Source organism: Anopheles merus, chromosome 3R (assembly GCF_017562075.2).
Source record: "Anopheles merus strain MAF chromosome 3R, AmerM5.1, whole genome shotgun sequence".
In the NCBI taxonomy this organism is placed as follows: domain Eukaryota; kingdom Metazoa; phylum Arthropoda; class Insecta; order Diptera; family Culicidae; genus Anopheles; species Anopheles merus.
The window spans coordinates 3,464,539-3,481,682 of NC_054084.1; the positions used below are offsets into that span (position 1 = coordinate 3,464,539).

The window sequence follows — 17,144 nt, forward strand, 5'->3', positions numbered from 1 at the left end:
CGAGTATATGAAACAAGTTCTGTAAAGAGCGAGCTACAAAGCAAAACAAAACAAAAAAGTGAAACAAACAAACAAACAAAAAAACAACAAACTGAAAATAAATACAAAAAAAGAATTACAAATATAAGATATTAAACCAGAAGCAAAAGAGAGAGAGAGAGCATACAAATAACACTCTACTACCAAGTGCGACGTTGTTGGCTTTTCGTTGTATTTCGTTAATTGGTTGATACATTGTGGAAAATTCTGAGCACGAGAAAACTAAGTTACTGCCGTTTACCGTACTCTGGTCACTCTCCTGAATCCATACTTCCGTTTCCGCTCGCTGTTTGGTTGGTGCGCCGCTTTTAAATGCTTTCTAACCGAGTTCTTTTGGCGAAACATGGCGGGACATAGAGGGCATTTCTCGGCTAGTTCACCCGTATGGCTGCGCATATGCTCGATAAGGGCTTTTTGGCACGGGAACGACTTATCGCAATTCCCGCAGGTGTGCAGACGATTGTGTACCGCCATATGGCTCGTCAGGTATGCCTTGATCTGGAACCGAGCGTCGCACAGGTTGCAGGCGTACGGGCGTTCCCCAGAATGCATTACCAACGTATGCTTTCTAAGCGACACCTTCGCAAGCAACTCCTTGCCGCATACATCGCAAACGTACTTCTTTCTTGCGTTTTTATCAAGGTGCTTGGCTTCCCGATGGTTACGGAGTTGCATCTCGTGCACGAATTCCTTACCACAGTCGGCACAGCTGTAGGAAGGTTCGCTATGGGTCCGCTCGTGATGCATTAGATGTTTCAGTGTGCAGCAAAGCTGACCACAAATTATGCACAGAAAGCGCGGAAAACTGTACATAATTTGGTGGGCTTTGACGCCTCTGAGTTGGCTAAAGCCAGAGTAGCATATGTTGCACTTGTACGGTTTGCCCTTGGTGTGGATAGCTGCAAACGGGGCATGCATCCGGTCGGAATGTTCCTCGAGCTCTGCCTTTGTATCGAACACATCTTTACAGCCGCAGCATCGATAGTATTCCGGATTTTCGATTGCAAACAAACTCTTTCCTCTTCTCATAGTCTCGGGTCGAATTTCTGTTTCATCCTCTTCGTCTTCCACATCCTCGTCAGTGGAATCGAACAGAGAGGTTTCACTGATTCCGAAGCTATGCCAACCGTAGATAGCACTGGCATGCTTCGATTCGTAGTGTTGCCTCAACCGTTCGCTGTTGTGAAAATCTATACAACACTCGTAGCAGCGAAAGAGTGAACCGCTTTTCCCCGCTGCAGCATCGTGCTCGTCCTCGGAGGAAACATTGGATTCGTCATCGATCTGTACTTCGCATAGCTCTTCCGCGTTTCTGTGGAATAATGAAGAGGAACATTAGCTTCGAAGTACATACGAAGCTACTGACGTCCACTACCGCTACCGAGATAAGAAAGAAAAAACGCTACACTACTTACACGAGGCTGGATTCAATGTAAGTTCTAATGAGTTTGTCTGACTCGATACACTTTCGTCTCACTGATGCTGCCTTCACTAGCTCGGTGTAGCATTCTATACAGCAGTGTTGCGGTAACCCATCATCATCGCGCACCTGAAGGAAAAGATGCAAATTGTAGTAGTATATTTGCTTTTGGTGGTAACTACTCTCCGTGACATACCTCAAGGCCTGCTAGTTCGCATAGCAGATCTGCGACCGACGGCTGGTTGCACTGTTTATCAAAATTGTCCACCAAAACACACGCCGTTTCCGTCGTTGCACAAACACGACACAGAATGTTCTGATACATGGTGTGAATTGTTGATGGATAATATTGCAGAGAAAAGCTATTTTGCAGTATTATTTTATTTTTAGTCAGTTCTTGAGTGTGTCTGCAAATGTTCTTGCTATGCGCGATGCACCGATACGTTCGTTATTGATGTTTCCATTTGTGAGATGTTTGACAGTTCGAATGTAATCTAAACGCGATATGCTCTAAAAAGAGGACTGAAAGGAACGGATTCGTTTAAACAAGAAAAAACGGCAGTTGAACCTGGACCTCTTTCTTTCTTTAGCCCTTTCTTATTTGGTACAATTACATTGCCTGTCATCAAACGACAGTTACTTTTTATTTGATCGTGTTTAACTCGCTTCGGTCCTTTCTTCTAGTTGATCTGCCGTGCTTCCGCCTCAAGTGTTTTTTTAGGGATGCTTTGTACGGATATTTGGAGCAACATATAGAGCAACTGTATTTTTGAATTCCAGTATGACTAATCATATGATTACTCAGGCTGGATGCGCTCTTGACGCGCAATCCACACTGCTTACACGTGTACACACCTCTATGCCATATCATGTGCCGATTGAGATACAAGAGCAGCTTGAAACGATTTTCACCTAAGCTGCAGACGTAGGGTGCATCTTCAGAATGAAGCATCATGTGCGCTTTCAGGTACAAAGCTGAATGAACGTGCGTACCGCACACATTGCACGCGTATTTATTCCTGGTCTCCGGATCTGTGTGCACATTTTGCTTATGAATGTTTAGATACTTCTGATTTGTGAATTTCCTTGCGCAAAGGTCGCAAGACAGTTGATGATCTTCATGGGTGGTTTCGTGAATAATACAGACCGCCCGATTTCCAAACAGCTTACCGCATACAGCGCACTGATAGCGTAATACGCGCATAGCCCTTTGATGGACTCGCATACCGCACGCTGTGGTGAACGTTTGATAGCATATGTTGCACTGGGCTGGCCTGTCCTCGTCGACTTTCATTGCGTTGGGCCGATGCACTGTGTCACAATGTTGTTGCATTTCAGTTTCAGTATCGAACAAATATTTGCAGCCACAGCAGCGGTGAGGTATGCCTTTATCTTCATATGGTACCTTATCCTTCGATGGAGTATCCTCAACTTCGTTATCTGTGCTATCGAAAAGGGAGATTTCACTGATGCCAAAGCTCTCCCAACCGTGGACCGTATTGGCATGCGTTGACTCGCAGTGATTCTGCAGTGTATTAAATTTCGTGCACATTCGTTAAACTGCTTAGTTTTGAACAAAAATTATACTTACGAGTAGCCAGATTCAATGCATATCCGTAGTAATTTTTCTGATTCAATACATTTCCGTCTTACTGTTACAGCTTGAACGAGATCTTGGTGGCATTGTGTGCAGCAATGATGAGGGAATTGATCATCTTCAGCGGCCTGGGGAGGAGATGCGAATGTAAATTTTGGATTTCTATTTAACGTTTGACGTTAGCACTCACCGTAACACCCGCTAGTTCCAAAAGCATCTCAGCAACACTTTCATGTTGGCCGTGTTTATCGAAAATGTTCACCAAGATGCACGCGACATCGGAGGTGGCACAAACACGGCATTGGATGGCTGGATGCATGCTGGACGAGTTTGTTAACACAAAAATGTTCAATTAAGCTGATGAGCAGTGGTATCCATGCTTGTAGAATTGAGGCTCGTAAAGAAATCAGTTTGATTTCGTAGGGAACTGCACGCGAATGTGGAAAAACGTTCGCTGCGAGTTGGTTTGTTTACATTGACAGCGACAGATCCCAAGCAGCAAACTTTAGATGAAATTGAAATGTATCTAAATAGAGGTTTGTGTCTGTGCTTCATCGGAGGTGATTTGATCGGACATGCTGTGAAACGGAATTTCGATTTACATGGCGTTTATTTGGAGAACCGACGGAATCTTCTTTTTCTTATGTGATCGAAACATGAGCAATACCGTTGTACTCTGCATTTATCTATAATTTAGTATACGTTGTTTCCTATGAGAATTGGAAGCCAATTTCAGCAAACAACAATAGTAAAAGCCTCTCAAATATTGATTTTTGCTAACTGTATTGTAGTTTATTGAATTACCTTCTCATTGTTAGTGCTATATGGAGTAGGTGTGCTGCATATACAGTGTGTAGCTAGGAACGTTAGCCTTTATATTCTTCTTCCCAAAAGAAACCGTATCCGCGGTAAAAAGAAAACTACTTTCGCTTTCGTTTATGTACATTTCTTAAATGTTTCTCAAGGGCATGTTTCAATCGAAACGCTGATGGACATATAATGCAACTATACTTCCTGGCTTCACCATGGCTGTTCATATGTTCGTTCAGCTCAGAGGGCCCTTTGCAAGTCAGGCCGCACTGCTGGCACGTGTAGATACCTTTATGTCTAGTCATGTGCCAGTTTAGGTAGGCCACTATTTTGAACCGGGCCCCACACAAGTCACAGGAATACGGATGATCTTCAGAGTGTAGCTTCATGTGCACTTTAAGGTATGAGGTCGAAACCACCTTTGCACCACATATACTACATATGTATCGCTTCCGTGCGGCCTGATCGCCGTGCATCTTATTCTTGTGTATCTCATAGTACTTCATATTGGCGAATAGCTTCCCGCAAACTTCGCACTTAAGTTTATGGTCTATATGCGTACTTTCATGTGCAAGACATTTATGTTGTCTGGTGAACATCATGCCACAAGTTACGCACATATAGTTTAAGATGCTTCTAGCCTTTTGATGCTCCTTTAACACACATGCGGTGGTAAATGTTTGATAACATACGTTGCACCGATTTGGGGTTGGTTCGTTGATTTCGATGGCATTAGGGGCGTGTACCTGTTTAGAATGGTAAAACAGATCAGTCTCAGTTCTGAATCGTGCTTTACAGGCGCAACATTCAAGTGTAGGATTGTTTTGATTTGCTTTGTTTTGCACATCCGATGGACAATTTAAGATGTCGTCTTTCGTCTCTGGTTCATCGTCAGTGCTATCGAATGGAGAGATTTCACTTAAGCCAATCGTCTCCCATCCATAGATCACATTAGCATGCTTTGAGTCGTAGTGTTCCTGCAGTGCATCTGAATCCAGTAACTCCAACGAACACTCACGGCATTGGTAGATTTGGTTACTCGAATCGGACAAGTTTTCGTATTGGCTACCTGACAACATTGATCCTGTTGAACTATAGATCACATTAGCATGCTTTGATTCGTAGTGTTTCTGCAGTGCATCTGAATCGAAGAAATCCAAGGAACACTCTCGGCAATGGTACTTCGGATGCTTTTCCGAAACGAGATTTGAAGAATCAATGGACAAGTTATCGGATTGATTATCGAATGGATCGTCGGTAAAACTGAAAGGGCTACCAACAATAATTAACGTATACTCGTAACTTCTTCAGCGGTGCTTTAATTTTGTGCTTACCAAGAATCTGGTTCAATCTTGATTCGAAAAAGTTTCTCTGATTCCATGCATTTACGGCGCAATGATACAGCCTGAACGACCTCTGTATGGCATCGCAAACAGCACTGTTGGGGAAATCCATCGTCGACCGTCACCTGAAATGGGAAATGATTAGATGTTGCTATTCATCCATTTATGCACACAACGCATTTACCTTGATATCCGCTAGTTCCAAAAGAATATCGGCAACGCTGTCCTGTGCTCCATGTTTTTCAAAGATGTTCACCAACACACTTGTAGTTTCGGTACACGCACAAACGCGGCATAGATAGTTTCGATACATGGTGAAATGGGATGAGGGTCGTTTAAATAAACTTATCTACAATCAATCTTAAACTACACTCATCCTATTTCAGAACGTTTTTTCGGATCCTGAAAATGCAAGCACACTGCGTTTGCCATGAAGGTTTGTTTGTTTACATTGAGATTGACAGATCGTCCTTGTGTTGTTTAGGTGAGATTATAATGTGCGCCCAGACATACCGATACAATTTCACGACGTGAAGCGCGAAATCACGCCAAAATCACCATACATGTAATATTTCACATTCAAATGTATATATTCTTCATGCGATGGCATTCGATGGAGTGCCAAATTTATCACGCGCCAACACTTGGTGTGAAAATATTTGTCGTAAAATGAATGACTTTTTTAGGAACTTTTCAACGTATATATTAAATTCTGGTTTCACGTTTCATGGCGCGACGCTATTTGGCGGTATGTATGGGCGCATGGTAATGACAATAAATATGAACTAATTACGGCCATACAGCGAAATAGATCGAAACGTTTAAAAATCAGAATGTAACCGTTATTGGAATTCGTAAGTACTGCTTACCATGTGATGCGCTGTGTGTATGGATCAAACTGTGAATGAATTCAGTACAGTTTTTATCCAGGTGCCACGATCGAAATACATACTCCACAATTGCATTTATTTTCACTTTCGCTCATTCGCTTTTGTGCACTTTGTTTAAGTGATTTATTAGGCTTGGCTTCTGGCAGAAAAACTTCGGACAGAAAGTGCAGTTATATTTTCTGCCTACGAAATGGGTTTTCATATGTTCCTGAAGCAGGGAATAGCTCTGGCATGATAGACCGCATTGCTTGCACGGGTATAATTCTTTATGCTTTCTCAAGTGCCATTTGAGGTATCTCGCTACCTTGAAGCGTGCGCCACACAAGTTGCACGAATACGGATTCTCTTTAGAATGTAGCCGCATGTGGGCCTTTAGGTAGGATGACGAAAGTACCTTCGCACCGCATACATTGCAAATATACTTCTTCCTTGAGTTTGGATCTACGTGGACAATTTGCTCATGCCTGTATAAGCTCTTGCTATTGTTAAATTCTTTCCCACAAGCGACACAATTTACTTTTCGGGCTGTGTGGTTTTTTTCGTGAGCATTGCATTGATTCAGTCTACCAAACATTACGCCACAAACTGCACACTGATAGCGTACAAAACATCTACCCATTTGGTGTTCCTTCACTCTGAGTTTGCTGGCAAATGCACGATAACATACGTCGCATTGATGTGGTTTATCTTGGTCGAATTCTTCTGCATTACGCGCATGTACTGTCGAATGTTGATGCAACTGATCCACGGTTACGAACACAGCTTTACACCCACAGCATTTATATGGCGGATTGTTTTGTGGTGGAACGTTCAAGGGACGATACAAGATTTCACCTTTGGCCTCTTGTTCATCGTCAGTGCTATCGAATAGGGAGATTTCACTGATACCAAAGCTCTGCCAACCATAGATCGTATTGGCATGCTTTGACTCGTAATGTTCCTGCAGTGTATCGGAATCGGAGAAATCCGTGGCACACTCACAGCAATGATAGAACGGATTTTTATCGTTAGAATCATCCCCATCATCAGAAGGGGCAATTGAAGCATTATCGGTCTGATTGTCATCATATGCATCATCCGCGTGACTGTAATGGACATCAACATTAATAAATGGTCATTTGTCATCGTGTTGCTACAGCTAAATGCATACTTACCAAGCATTTGGTTCAATCTTGATTCGAAAAAGCTGCTCCGTCTCAATGCATTTACGTCTCACTGATACAGCTTGAACGAGATCTGCATGGCATTGCATACAGCACTGTTGGGGAAATCCATCATCGACCGTCACCTGAAATAGGCAAAGATTCGATTAAAGTGCATATACATTTGTTGTTTAACATTACTTACTACCACGCTCGCTAGCTCGAGTAGGATATCGGCAACACTATGTTGAGCACCATGTTTCTCAAAGATGTCCATCAATACACACGCAGCATCGGAAGTGGCACAAACACGACAGAGAAATTGTTGATGCATATTTGAGTGAAGATGGTATAATGAGGATGAAATATGATTAGAAAATTGGATATATGGTCGGATCCATTATTATACACTGCTTAAAACTAGATCTATTTTGTGTGAGTTCCGGACAAATGCAGAGACTCGCGTTCACAAGGATTTGTTTGTTTACATCGAGATTGACAGATTTCCTTGGGTGGCGATTTAGATGAGTTTGAAATGTGTCAAAGATCAATCTGATTTAAATGCGGTCACACGGCGGTTGAGTTTGTAATTCTTTCCTGAGATTAATCGAGATTTCTGTTTTAAAGAACATACTGGAGTTTATTCTTTCTTTTTACTTACGTAATGAGAATGGACCATGCGTAAGTGTTTGTTAAGATTCTTTTTGTTGTGAAATCCATTTCCACACAAAAAGCAGCAAAATGCCCTTGTACCGGTATGACGATTCATATGCTCCTGCAGTTCGGATGGACTCTTGTACGATGAATCGCATTGCTTGCACTTGTACAGTCCCTTGTGCATTGCCATGTGCCATTTCAAGTAGCGGACCAGCTTGAACCGGGCTCCACATAAGGTACAGGTAAACGGTAGCTCCTTCGAGTGTAGCCTCATGTGGGATACAAGATACGCAGCGGAATGCACAGCTTTGCCGCACTCGCTGCAAATGTGCTTTTCCTGCGTTTGCAATGTTCGCGGTTTCTCATGAAACCGTTGCATGTGTCTCCTCATCGATTGGGGGTTGGAGAAAATTTTCTCACAAGGTTCGCACGTGAACTTGCCACGCATATGCTTAAATTCGTGCCGCGCCAAATGAGCTTGCGTTCCGAAAAGCAGCCCACATGTGTAACATTGGTATCGCAGAAAATATACAGTATTTTGATGATTTTCTAGGGCAGCTGCGCAAGTGAACAATTTATAGCATACATTGCATTGCCACGCGTTGTCACCGTCCACTTGTAAAGCGTTGGAGGCATGTACGGTTTCTGAATGCTGGTGAAGGTCTGCGTCAGTATCGAATATCAGCATGCATCCGCAACATCGGTATAGCTCCAGCAACTTGTTTGTCTGTAACGGTTCGGGTGCCTGTGGGTAAGCGCCTGCATCTTCCTCTACTTCTTCGTCAGTTGTGTCGAACAGAGAGATTTCACTGAGCCCAAAGCTCTCCCAGCCGTGAATTACTTTGGCATGCTTTGATTCGTAGTGTATTTTCAGGGCTTCGGAATCGCCGAAATCTATAGAGCATTCGCAGCAGCGGTAAGTGAAATTCTCTTCGAGAGTAATATGCTCGTGCTTTGGCGATGCGATGGACAAGCTATCCGATTGATCATCGTACGGCTCATCGATTACACTGCAACGGGAATTTGAAGTACTCATTCGTTGTAGATTTTGCACCCAAAATATGCTTACCTATAGCAAGATTCAACTGTAGCATGGAACAATTTCTCTGATTCAATACATTTCCGTCTCACGGTCACAGCTCGAACGAGATCGATGTGACATTGTTTACAGCAGCTTTGGGGGAATCCATCATCAACCATCACCTGATGAAGGGATGAGAATCGTAAAGTATTTGTACTGAAATGCTCACAGAGCGGACTTACCTTGACTTCTGCCACCTCTAGCAGCATATCCGCAACACACTCTGATGCGTCTTCTTTCTCAAAAATGTCCAACAAATCAAGCGCAGTGTCAGTAGTGGCACAAACACGACAAAAGATGTTTGGTAACATATTCCCAAGAGAAGGAATGATTTTCGATCGTCTTGAGACACTATTTGTATATGAATATGTTTGAAATACTTTTGTAAATGCAAATGAAATGTAGAGCGACTATTTTGTTGCACGATTGCAACGCACTGGTAAGTTTGTTTACATACAACTTTGAAGGAAATCAGCTGGGGTCCGAATAGCATCTAAATTCGTTCCGCATTGAAACGTATCTAAAGGTCGGCAGCAATCACAGGGTTGTTCAGATAGAATCGCAGTAGTGTTTGCGTTTGTGATGTTATAATTTTGTTGTACCAGGTTAGCATGCGGAGAAAATGTTTTGAAAGAAACAAAAACTGTTTAAATCGTTTGGATAGTAATCAGTATTCAAAAGAACAGTGGTGTTTTCGTACTATGATCTCACTGACGTGAAACGAATCAAGGTGGACAGGTTTAATTCCTCTTTTGAATTCAAAAAGATTGGCGTAATTAGTACGTACCTTGCATATGTAATGTATTGGCGGATGGCGGCGCCGCATTATCCGGACGACCGGTTCCGGATGATTCTGCAGTAGATGAAAACCGCGAAACGTTTGTACTTCTGGTAAGATGATAAGTACCTTTTAATGCATTAGAATTAGGACAAATGCTTAATGAATAACTATAAAAACAATAATCAGAATAATCCGGAAGATACTGCTGCTATAACACTGTTTTGGGGTGACTTTGTGCTTTTGTTACATGGTGGTGATAGTTTTTCTTAGAGCGGCAGCTGGTCCCGGCTAGTGACCGGCTCGTTTCCACTACAAAACCCTCTTAGCGGGTGTTAGTTTTTCTTGATTTGATACCAATCTCGGAAGATTCATTAAAGGGTCCTAAGATGCTGTATCTGACACCCGTATATTGGACGTCCTGTTAGTTTTCGTCGTATTTTTCTTCGGTTCTTTCTAACTCCCTTCCTGAAGACAAGCTGCGAACACACACACACACTCGCACCTACTGACCCATCCGTCCATGATACGGGAGGCCAGGATGCACCATGCTGATTAAGCAATCTTTCCATTCGAATGCCTTACACTGTCGTGCCCGTTCGCTTGCATGGAAGCTGGTAAGAATCGCAGTTGCTCCCCGATGATGCAGGGATGACAAGATGCTGGCCCCTTGCGGTGACAGAACCTTCCGGAACAGATGGTTTAATTTATGCGCCACCTAAGAGCAGAATTGAGCTCTCTGCCGATACCCCTGTAGGCTGTGGGCGTTCGTATCCTGCAGGATGTGTTTGGGCTCGTGCTGCGTTTGTTTGTCTCGCATACAACCTGCCCCGGGAGGCTTGGCTGTGAGCTTCGCTGGTGGTTTTAGCATTTATTTTTTTTTGCTAGCCTTATTTGCAACGATGACTTAATTCTGAGAAATATCCTTTTTATTCCGGGACCTGAATGAGGGCAACATTTTAGTAATGATGTGCCCTTTGCTATTCAATTGGTCTAATGGGTGATCGAACCACAAGCGTGTAAACATTGAGCGCGGTGAAACAATTACACCACCCATAAACCAAGCAGCCTGGCCAGTTTTCCTTTGAGTTCCCGAGAAGGAGTGATCGTGGACGTGGGACAGATGCGCCTTTCATTATCATTTTCAATTACAACAGATCTTAGATCTATGGAGGGAGAACGATGTTTAGAATAAAGCTAAGATGGCCAGGGAATGCAATGCTAAGATGGAAGGGCAATGCTGTTTCTAAATGATGTCAAGATGCACGTGTCCATACAGGTGGGCATGTTGCTAGAGGATGGTGTTTTTTCTGCAAAACAGATGTTCTTGATGCTTATTATCGAAATTTAAAGATACCTGGAAAAGGCAGACATGTTACTGTATAGAAATGGCACGTGGTATAGACGTACTGCCGATCTTACTCTGTCTTTTAATGACGCTTGATAGATTTAATTCAATATTGCTAATTACCTAACTATTTGTTATATTTATATGAATCATTGGTTTATTAAAAAGCTATACAAAGTTTATTTTGCTTCACAGTCAAACTCTCAGTAAAAGTCATAGACATTGATAGGCCATAAACAGGAGTTTGGCTGAATTTGATCGGCTTAAACGTTTCTTCATTCGGCTACAACTTTGAATGGGTATGCTGAAGTTTGTCTTTGTAGTCAGCAACAGAATCCTGTAATATGTTCGTTTTATGAGGTCTGAAAACTCTGAAGTAGCGGAGTTAATTTGAAAAATTGAAAATTTCGTGAAGCTGCAAATCTCTTCTACCATTATTATGTCATCAATGGGGAAGATTCTATTGCAAAGGTATTAAACACAATCCGCAGATAGCGTCAGCAAACATCCCATCCCAGAGTTTATTATCGGTGTGTTTTCTAAAATTTATTAACCATCGCAAAACAGACAAAAGAAACGATTTTCTTTCGGAGTTTCTTTGCTGCCGGCATGTTGTCCGGCGTTGTTTGCGAACCTCTACGATTGTTCTTTTTTTCTGCCATACACGAGTGGAGTTTGCACGGTGCTTTCTTTCCCATTGAGAGAATGAAGCACACAAAAGAGCCTTTAGTTGGGTGACACTGTTGCTTTCACTGCGCACGCCAGCAAACCCCGGTGCGTGTCCAGCGCGTCCTGGGTGCGTCATGTTCATGTTTCGAATGGAGATATGAAGGGTAATTAAGATTGATGGGTTTATAAGAGACTTCCATTTGGACGAGAACGATGTTTTGTGCAAGAAGACCCAAGACGAGGCGATAGAATCGTCACTTCTTAGAACGATCTTACACACACACACACATGGCTGGCTACCGGCTTGAGGTCCGTCGTGCCCGTTGTCTCCTATCTAAAATGATTATTTGTGTCTTTTATTTTGATTTTCTCCTTGTGTGGTTCTGCACAAACACGGCAGGTGGTAACTACAACAAGGGTGACCTATGGTGGTTTTGGTACGATATTGGACTCTAAGGAACCCCGGGTTAAGATTGTGAGGTCACCTGGGTTTGTATCCTTCCCGTGCTTGGGTAGCCCTCAGTAGAGCTGAATTGAGCTGATGTAGAGTAATAAACCATGATTGGAATCATGCTGGAGACGGTTTTGCTATTTGCAGGGATGTTATTGCCTAATAATTTATCCAACCACTCGACCCAAACCGATGAGCCAGAGCAGATAATGTAATGCATTTTCGGTAAGGATTTCTGGAAGCCTTTTGTGCGTCATGTTGTACGGAGGAATAGAAATAGGAAAAAGAATAAATTAATCAAAAAATGAAGTGGATGGCTTTGTGAAGCTCTTGAATTGATGATACAAGAATTGGAAAGAGTTTCTGTGAGTGTTTTTTTTTTATACAGCACGGTTTCAGTAGAGTTATTGTTAGGAGGTAAAATCAGAACCAGCATACGGGATTAAGTCATCATATGGTGTAGGTAAAGTGGTAGGAGGTAAAATCAGAACCAGCATACGGGATTAAGCCATCATATGTTGCATAATGGCGTACAACAAGTAAAGAAAAAGCAAAGCCTAATAAAATACAAACTATATCACACGAACGAATGCCCCGTAAGGGTAACGAAACGAAAGCCATCCCTACCGGCCCCGTTCGTTGTTTAGCCGGTGCGGTTTGAACAAAAGGTGGAAATTAATTTGTTGTTGGGCGGATAATTTTCAGTCCCAGTTTTACGACTCGTCAAACAACAAAGGCGAATGATGCGGTTGCCTTGCGAGCGAACATCTCACCCGGGTCCATTGGACAAATGGGGAAGTGGTGAAGAAAAATTAGTTCACCCCGGTTTGGTGCTCGCTCCGTGCAACTGGAACAGATGCTGCAACTGTCCAACAAAAGCTAACAAAAGCAGCATGCCAACGCCTCCACCGCCGCCGACGTTGTTTAGCCAAGCCAAATACAAAGCCTTTGCACAGGTCGGGATGATGAGACGGGGAACTTGCTGTAGGCAAACGTAGGAAATCCTTGCTGTAGCTGTTGGTGGTTGGCCGACTTTTTGATCGGCTCAGGTGCAGGCTCATCTTCTCAGAACGCGCGCCCGATTGCGCTTGGCACGAATAAAGAAGCGAAATTTATGACATCCCCTGCATGCTCTCGATCAAGTGTAGCCCGGGAGCAACAAAGAACTGTGTTGCCGATCGGCATATCCCTTGTCCGCTTGAACAAAGCAAAGGGAGAGAAAAGCCCCGCGCATCGGCGGGCGTAAGCGCGTGGTGAGTGTTTTATTGCTTTCACACCATGCGGTAGTAGTGGATGGATGTGTGCTGGGGCATTTGGATTTGGAAGGAATCGGTGTCCTCGATGGCAAGCACCGAACCCCGACCCATTTGTTTTACAAGCTGCTAATCAACTCTCCGAAACAAACGCGTGAACCTTTTGTACTACGGCTGTAGAAAACACCTTCCAGCGTCAGCGTTAAGAAGTGATTTCACCTGCCTGCCCGGTCGCTATTTAACAGTCTGCGCTCTGAAGAATGTCCTTTTCTGCTTCCCGCTTTTTCTAGCAGCTTGTAAAAATGTAATAATATATATAAAATTGTACTCCAATTAATTCCAGAACCCGGAGGGTTAGGAATAATTAATTTAGCCATTTGCTTCGGAGAAAATACCTTCTCTCCGCGTGATGCCATAATAGGCCAGTCAATTTTTGGCTTTATCACCATCATTTCGCGATTATGAACACAGCTTCATGGAAAGGAAAAACCCGCGCTGATCTTATCATCATAGCACACAGTAAACGAGGCAGTTAGCATAAGCTTGAGGTAGTCGCAGCAACAGTGCGTTTTGCATAGTAATGACAAGGAGGGACGGTTTGCCGATTTTCCACCCCTTTTTTAAGGAAGGGAATAATAGAAATGAGTTTATGACAAAGATGAGTTTACTTATGATGTCTTACTTCCTGAAAAAGTTCCATGAGATTTTTGATAGCAAAATATGGTAAAGAATCTCGGGAAAAGAACCATTGCCCAGGCACACTGACAGAATTCTAGGTGGCTGCGAAGAGGAGCTATGTACATAATCTGTCACCCCAAAGTGCGGCACCGTTCGCTTTTTGGGTGGGTTTCGACAATTCAATTTGCATGTTGGGCGTAATAGCATTTACCCAAGCATTTATTTTCGCAGCAGTACAGTCCAAGAGCCGCGGAACTTAACGGCGCGGACGGTGCCAGGTGGCCCGCGGGGAGGGAGGAGGTGCTTTGATTTACTGAAATTTGCAACTCATTTAGGCGGGGATACGCTTGACTTCAAAGAGCTTGTCAGTGATGATAGGCATCGCTTATAAAGCGCCCGAAATTGCTGCTAAAGGGAGCGTGGCCACTGCCTTCTATACCACCCCAAGGGGTTGAAGGGATATCGCTCGCGAAAGGCCACACAAGTCAATTGAGTTTGAGAATCAAGTTTGTAAATGTGTGTGTGTGTGAGAGAGGGGTTTTTCTTTGCTCGTTTGCCAGCGGGCAACTATTCGGTAGAATAACGGGAGTGGTCTTGATCGGTATCCGGTACCACCGGAAGGGAAAGGCTACCAAGTCATGCGCCAGCGACGTTCTGTAGCCCCTTCGAAGGAAGTGGTGTCGCGTGAGCGGTTGGTTTGCTTCCTTCACCTTCTATCGCACGGTTCGGTTGGACGTGTGCGGGGCGGATAAGCGCTGTAAAAGAATCATCCGGTGGATGTGGCTGGAGCTGGTGTAGCTGGTTGCTGACCATTTGCATTTTCAATGTTTTTGCCCGTGTGCTTCTTGCAGCAACCGAGTGAGATCAAACCATGCTGTTCGGAGCACTGGTGTACGCGTTGGTAAGTTTATTGGAGAGGCAAACGGATGGTTTATTGTGCCGCTCGACAGTAAACAATTGTAAAAACCCATTTATTATAGCATCGATTGCTAGGATCCCGTCCGTGTACCGTTCGGCCGAGTCCACCCGCTCTGACCGGGGCCGTAATCTGGAATTCCTCTCAATCCTAAACTATAATGACTTTCCACGGGTGAACCTCGAGACCCACGGTCGAGGGCCGGGTTCGGGTTTTACTGGAGCTGGCGTACGACAGGGCCAATAAAACACGAATCTATCATAACTTCTGCATTTGTAATATCGCTCTGTACAGGAAAGGAAAGCTTCTTGCAATCGAACATTGTTTCTATTTTTTATTTCAACTGCGCTCGGAACCTACGCCCTCCGCCTCCGGAATTCGGTAAAGTCGGTAGTTTCGGCTCTAAAACGATAAAACGATCCCATGCGACGAGTGCTGCACGTCCTTTGCGAGCCACACTTTGAGCAATCGGGGAAAGGAAACCGTTTCTAAAAGGTTTTTGGGTAATCGAGCTCCAGAATAGAGGTGATAGAATGTCGGTGAACGGAAAAATGACTTCAATGTTTAGTTTAGCTCCCGAGCGATAACACTAAGAGAGGTTGAATATTGAATTCGGTGTGTGATTTTTTTCCTCTCACTACTCTCATACGAAACATCTTTTTACCTCAGTTGGTGCTGGTTGGTACTTTTTCCATCCTTTTTTTGGTATGCCGTATTTTGGGCCAGCAGGCTTGTAATTTTTAATTGGCTGTTTCTTAAAAGGCTAGTGAATTGGTCCTATAAAACCTCCGAATGTGAACCGTCTGTTCGGCACAGCGATGCTTAGCTGCAGGCCGGTAATAAATGGATAGCAGTTTTTTTTTATTAGAGCTACTGGAAAAAGACAATTCCAATACGCCCATACCTAGAGGCCTGTTCCATTGGGTGCATTTTTTTCTGCTGTTTAACTCTTTTAGTGTTATTTTTAAGAATTGATTTTTAAGGACATCTAGTTTAGTTTTGTAGAAAGGGGACGAAGCAACAAGATGCAATAAAAAGATCCAATTAGCTTGTGTGTAATGGTATGTGATGTATATAGAATTCAACGATATAGATAGAACGATATTCGAGCTCGAAGAAACCTCAAAACATAGCGATGTGTTTCCTATAAATTCGAAGTTAAATAGAAACAAAAGTATAAAGTGAATGGGATCATTCATTCATTTACACTCTTAAGCCCAATGGCTAAAACATTGAACAAAACAGATAACAAAAGAACGTAAACCATTACACCACGATCGCCTCCCAGCGAGTGCACCATGCCGGGCAGACCAAAAGTGTCACTCGATGGCGTCGAAAAGGCAAGGTAGTTGTGCAAAAAAATTGATTTCTCCGAACACTATGGTGTACGGATCGGGCACGGCAGGAACCAGCACAGAAACTACCTGTCGCTTAAACTTCGCTGAACTCATCTCAACGAAGAAGGGTGTTGCAGGAATGTTGATTTGCAATCGTTGCTACCCAATAGGCTGCTTTAGGTGGAAAACAAACCGGAAAATGAGACTGAAACAATGCAAACCACTGACGATCAACCTGAGGTAAACCAAAAGTTTCACTATTCCTGAACCTTCGGAGACCACAGGCGTAGGCCCTGTGGGTGTATTCTGCTTCTCGGCACGCACTGTCCCGGGTGCCCATAAGTAGTCTAAAAACACGTCACAAACGCTACCAGAATGAGAGCTCCCGCTATGATTTCTACGAAATTATCTTAAAAAACTCCAACAAATATCCTTACCGAATGCAGAAAGAATGCAGAAGAAAGAGTCTGGGCAGGGAACGGGAGTGCAACAAAACGGAGCAGCGGGATGCTGTAAGCAGCAGGGAGAGCAACAGTGCGACGACCACCAGGTTTGGTTAGCAACGCCACGCAGGATATCAGGGACCTTATCAGGGGTCAGTCCTCTGGTTTGCGATAGTCGAGCTGTCACAACAATGGCGTCACGGTGTGTTGCTTACTGCTGAGCTGCCCGCAGCCTCCGCAGCACTGTCCAGTAGTGACGCGCCGTGAAATGAGGCTCGTCCTCTCTGTTACC

The 17,144-nt window shown here is 43.6% G+C and overlaps 3 protein-coding genes and 2 long non-coding RNA genes across 10 annotated transcripts in view; 2 read left to right on the forward strand and 3 right to left on the reverse strand.

Moving 5' to 3' along the window:
- Nucleotides 1–194: 194 nt before the first annotated feature.
- LOC121598063 (zinc finger protein 84-like) lies at nt 195–6,195 on the reverse strand. The gene is made up of 4 exons (XM_041924591.1): nt 6,079–6,195; nt 1,656–1,981; nt 1,455–1,588; nt 195–1,351 (listed from the first exon to the last, which is right to left on the reverse strand). Exons 2-4 carry the CDS (start codon nt 1,782–1,784, stop codon nt 277–279), a joined length of 1,338 nt encoding a protein of 445 aa, XP_041780525.1. The 5' UTR covers nt 1,785–1,981; nt 6,079–6,195; the 3' UTR covers nt 195–276.
- Nucleotides 1,345–3,411, forward strand: LOC121598072. The gene is made up of 2 exons (XR_006005513.1): nt 1,345–1,471; nt 3,121–3,411. It is a non-coding gene; the product is annotated as an uncharacterized LOC121598072 (long non-coding RNA).
- LOC121598061 (zinc finger protein 624-like) lies at nt 3,518–6,072 on the reverse strand. Of its 6 annotated transcripts, none has more exons than XR_006005509.1 (4): nt 5,394–6,072; nt 5,201–5,334; nt 3,861–5,138; nt 3,518–3,766 (listed from the first exon to the last, which is right to left on the reverse strand). XR_006005509.1 is itself a non-coding variant. In XM_041924586.1 (4 exons), exons 1-4 carry the CDS (start codon nt 5,520–5,522, stop codon nt 4,599–4,601), a joined length of 531 nt encoding a protein of 176 aa, XP_041780520.1. In that variant the 5' UTR covers nt 5,523–6,072; the 3' UTR covers nt 4,530–4,598. The 6 variants fall into 6 exon arrangements, 5 of the variants coding, with proteins under 5 accessions (XP_041780519.1, XP_041780518.1, XP_041780520.1 ...); XM_041924586.1 differs by lacking the exon at nt 3,518–3,766 and having other exon boundaries at nt 4,530–4,612; nt 4,885–5,138; XM_041924588.1 differs by lacking the exon at nt 3,518–3,766 and having other exon boundaries at nt 4,536–4,612; nt 4,936–5,056.
- Nucleotides 6,196–7,296: 1,101 nt separating the features above from the next.
- LOC121598064 (zinc finger protein 724-like) lies at nt 7,297–9,427 on the reverse strand. Its single transcript, XM_041924592.1, has 5 exons — nt 9,162–9,427; nt 8,968–9,101; nt 7,903–8,908; nt 7,447–7,838; nt 7,297–7,387 (listed from the first exon to the last, which is right to left on the reverse strand). Exons 1-4 carry the CDS (start codon nt 9,288–9,290, stop codon nt 7,809–7,811), a joined length of 1,299 nt encoding a protein of 432 aa, XP_041780526.1. The 5' UTR covers nt 9,291–9,427; the 3' UTR covers nt 7,297–7,387; nt 7,447–7,808.
- A 111-nt stretch (nt 9,428–9,538) lies between these two features.
- Nucleotides 9,539–17,144, forward strand: part of LOC121598071 — a 55,905-nt gene continuing 48,299 nt past the window's right edge. The window contains exon 1 of the long non-coding RNA XR_006005512.1: nt 9,539–9,870. This is a non-coding gene — a long non-coding RNA (uncharacterized LOC121598071). The remainder of the gene's footprint in view (nt 9,871–17,144) is intronic.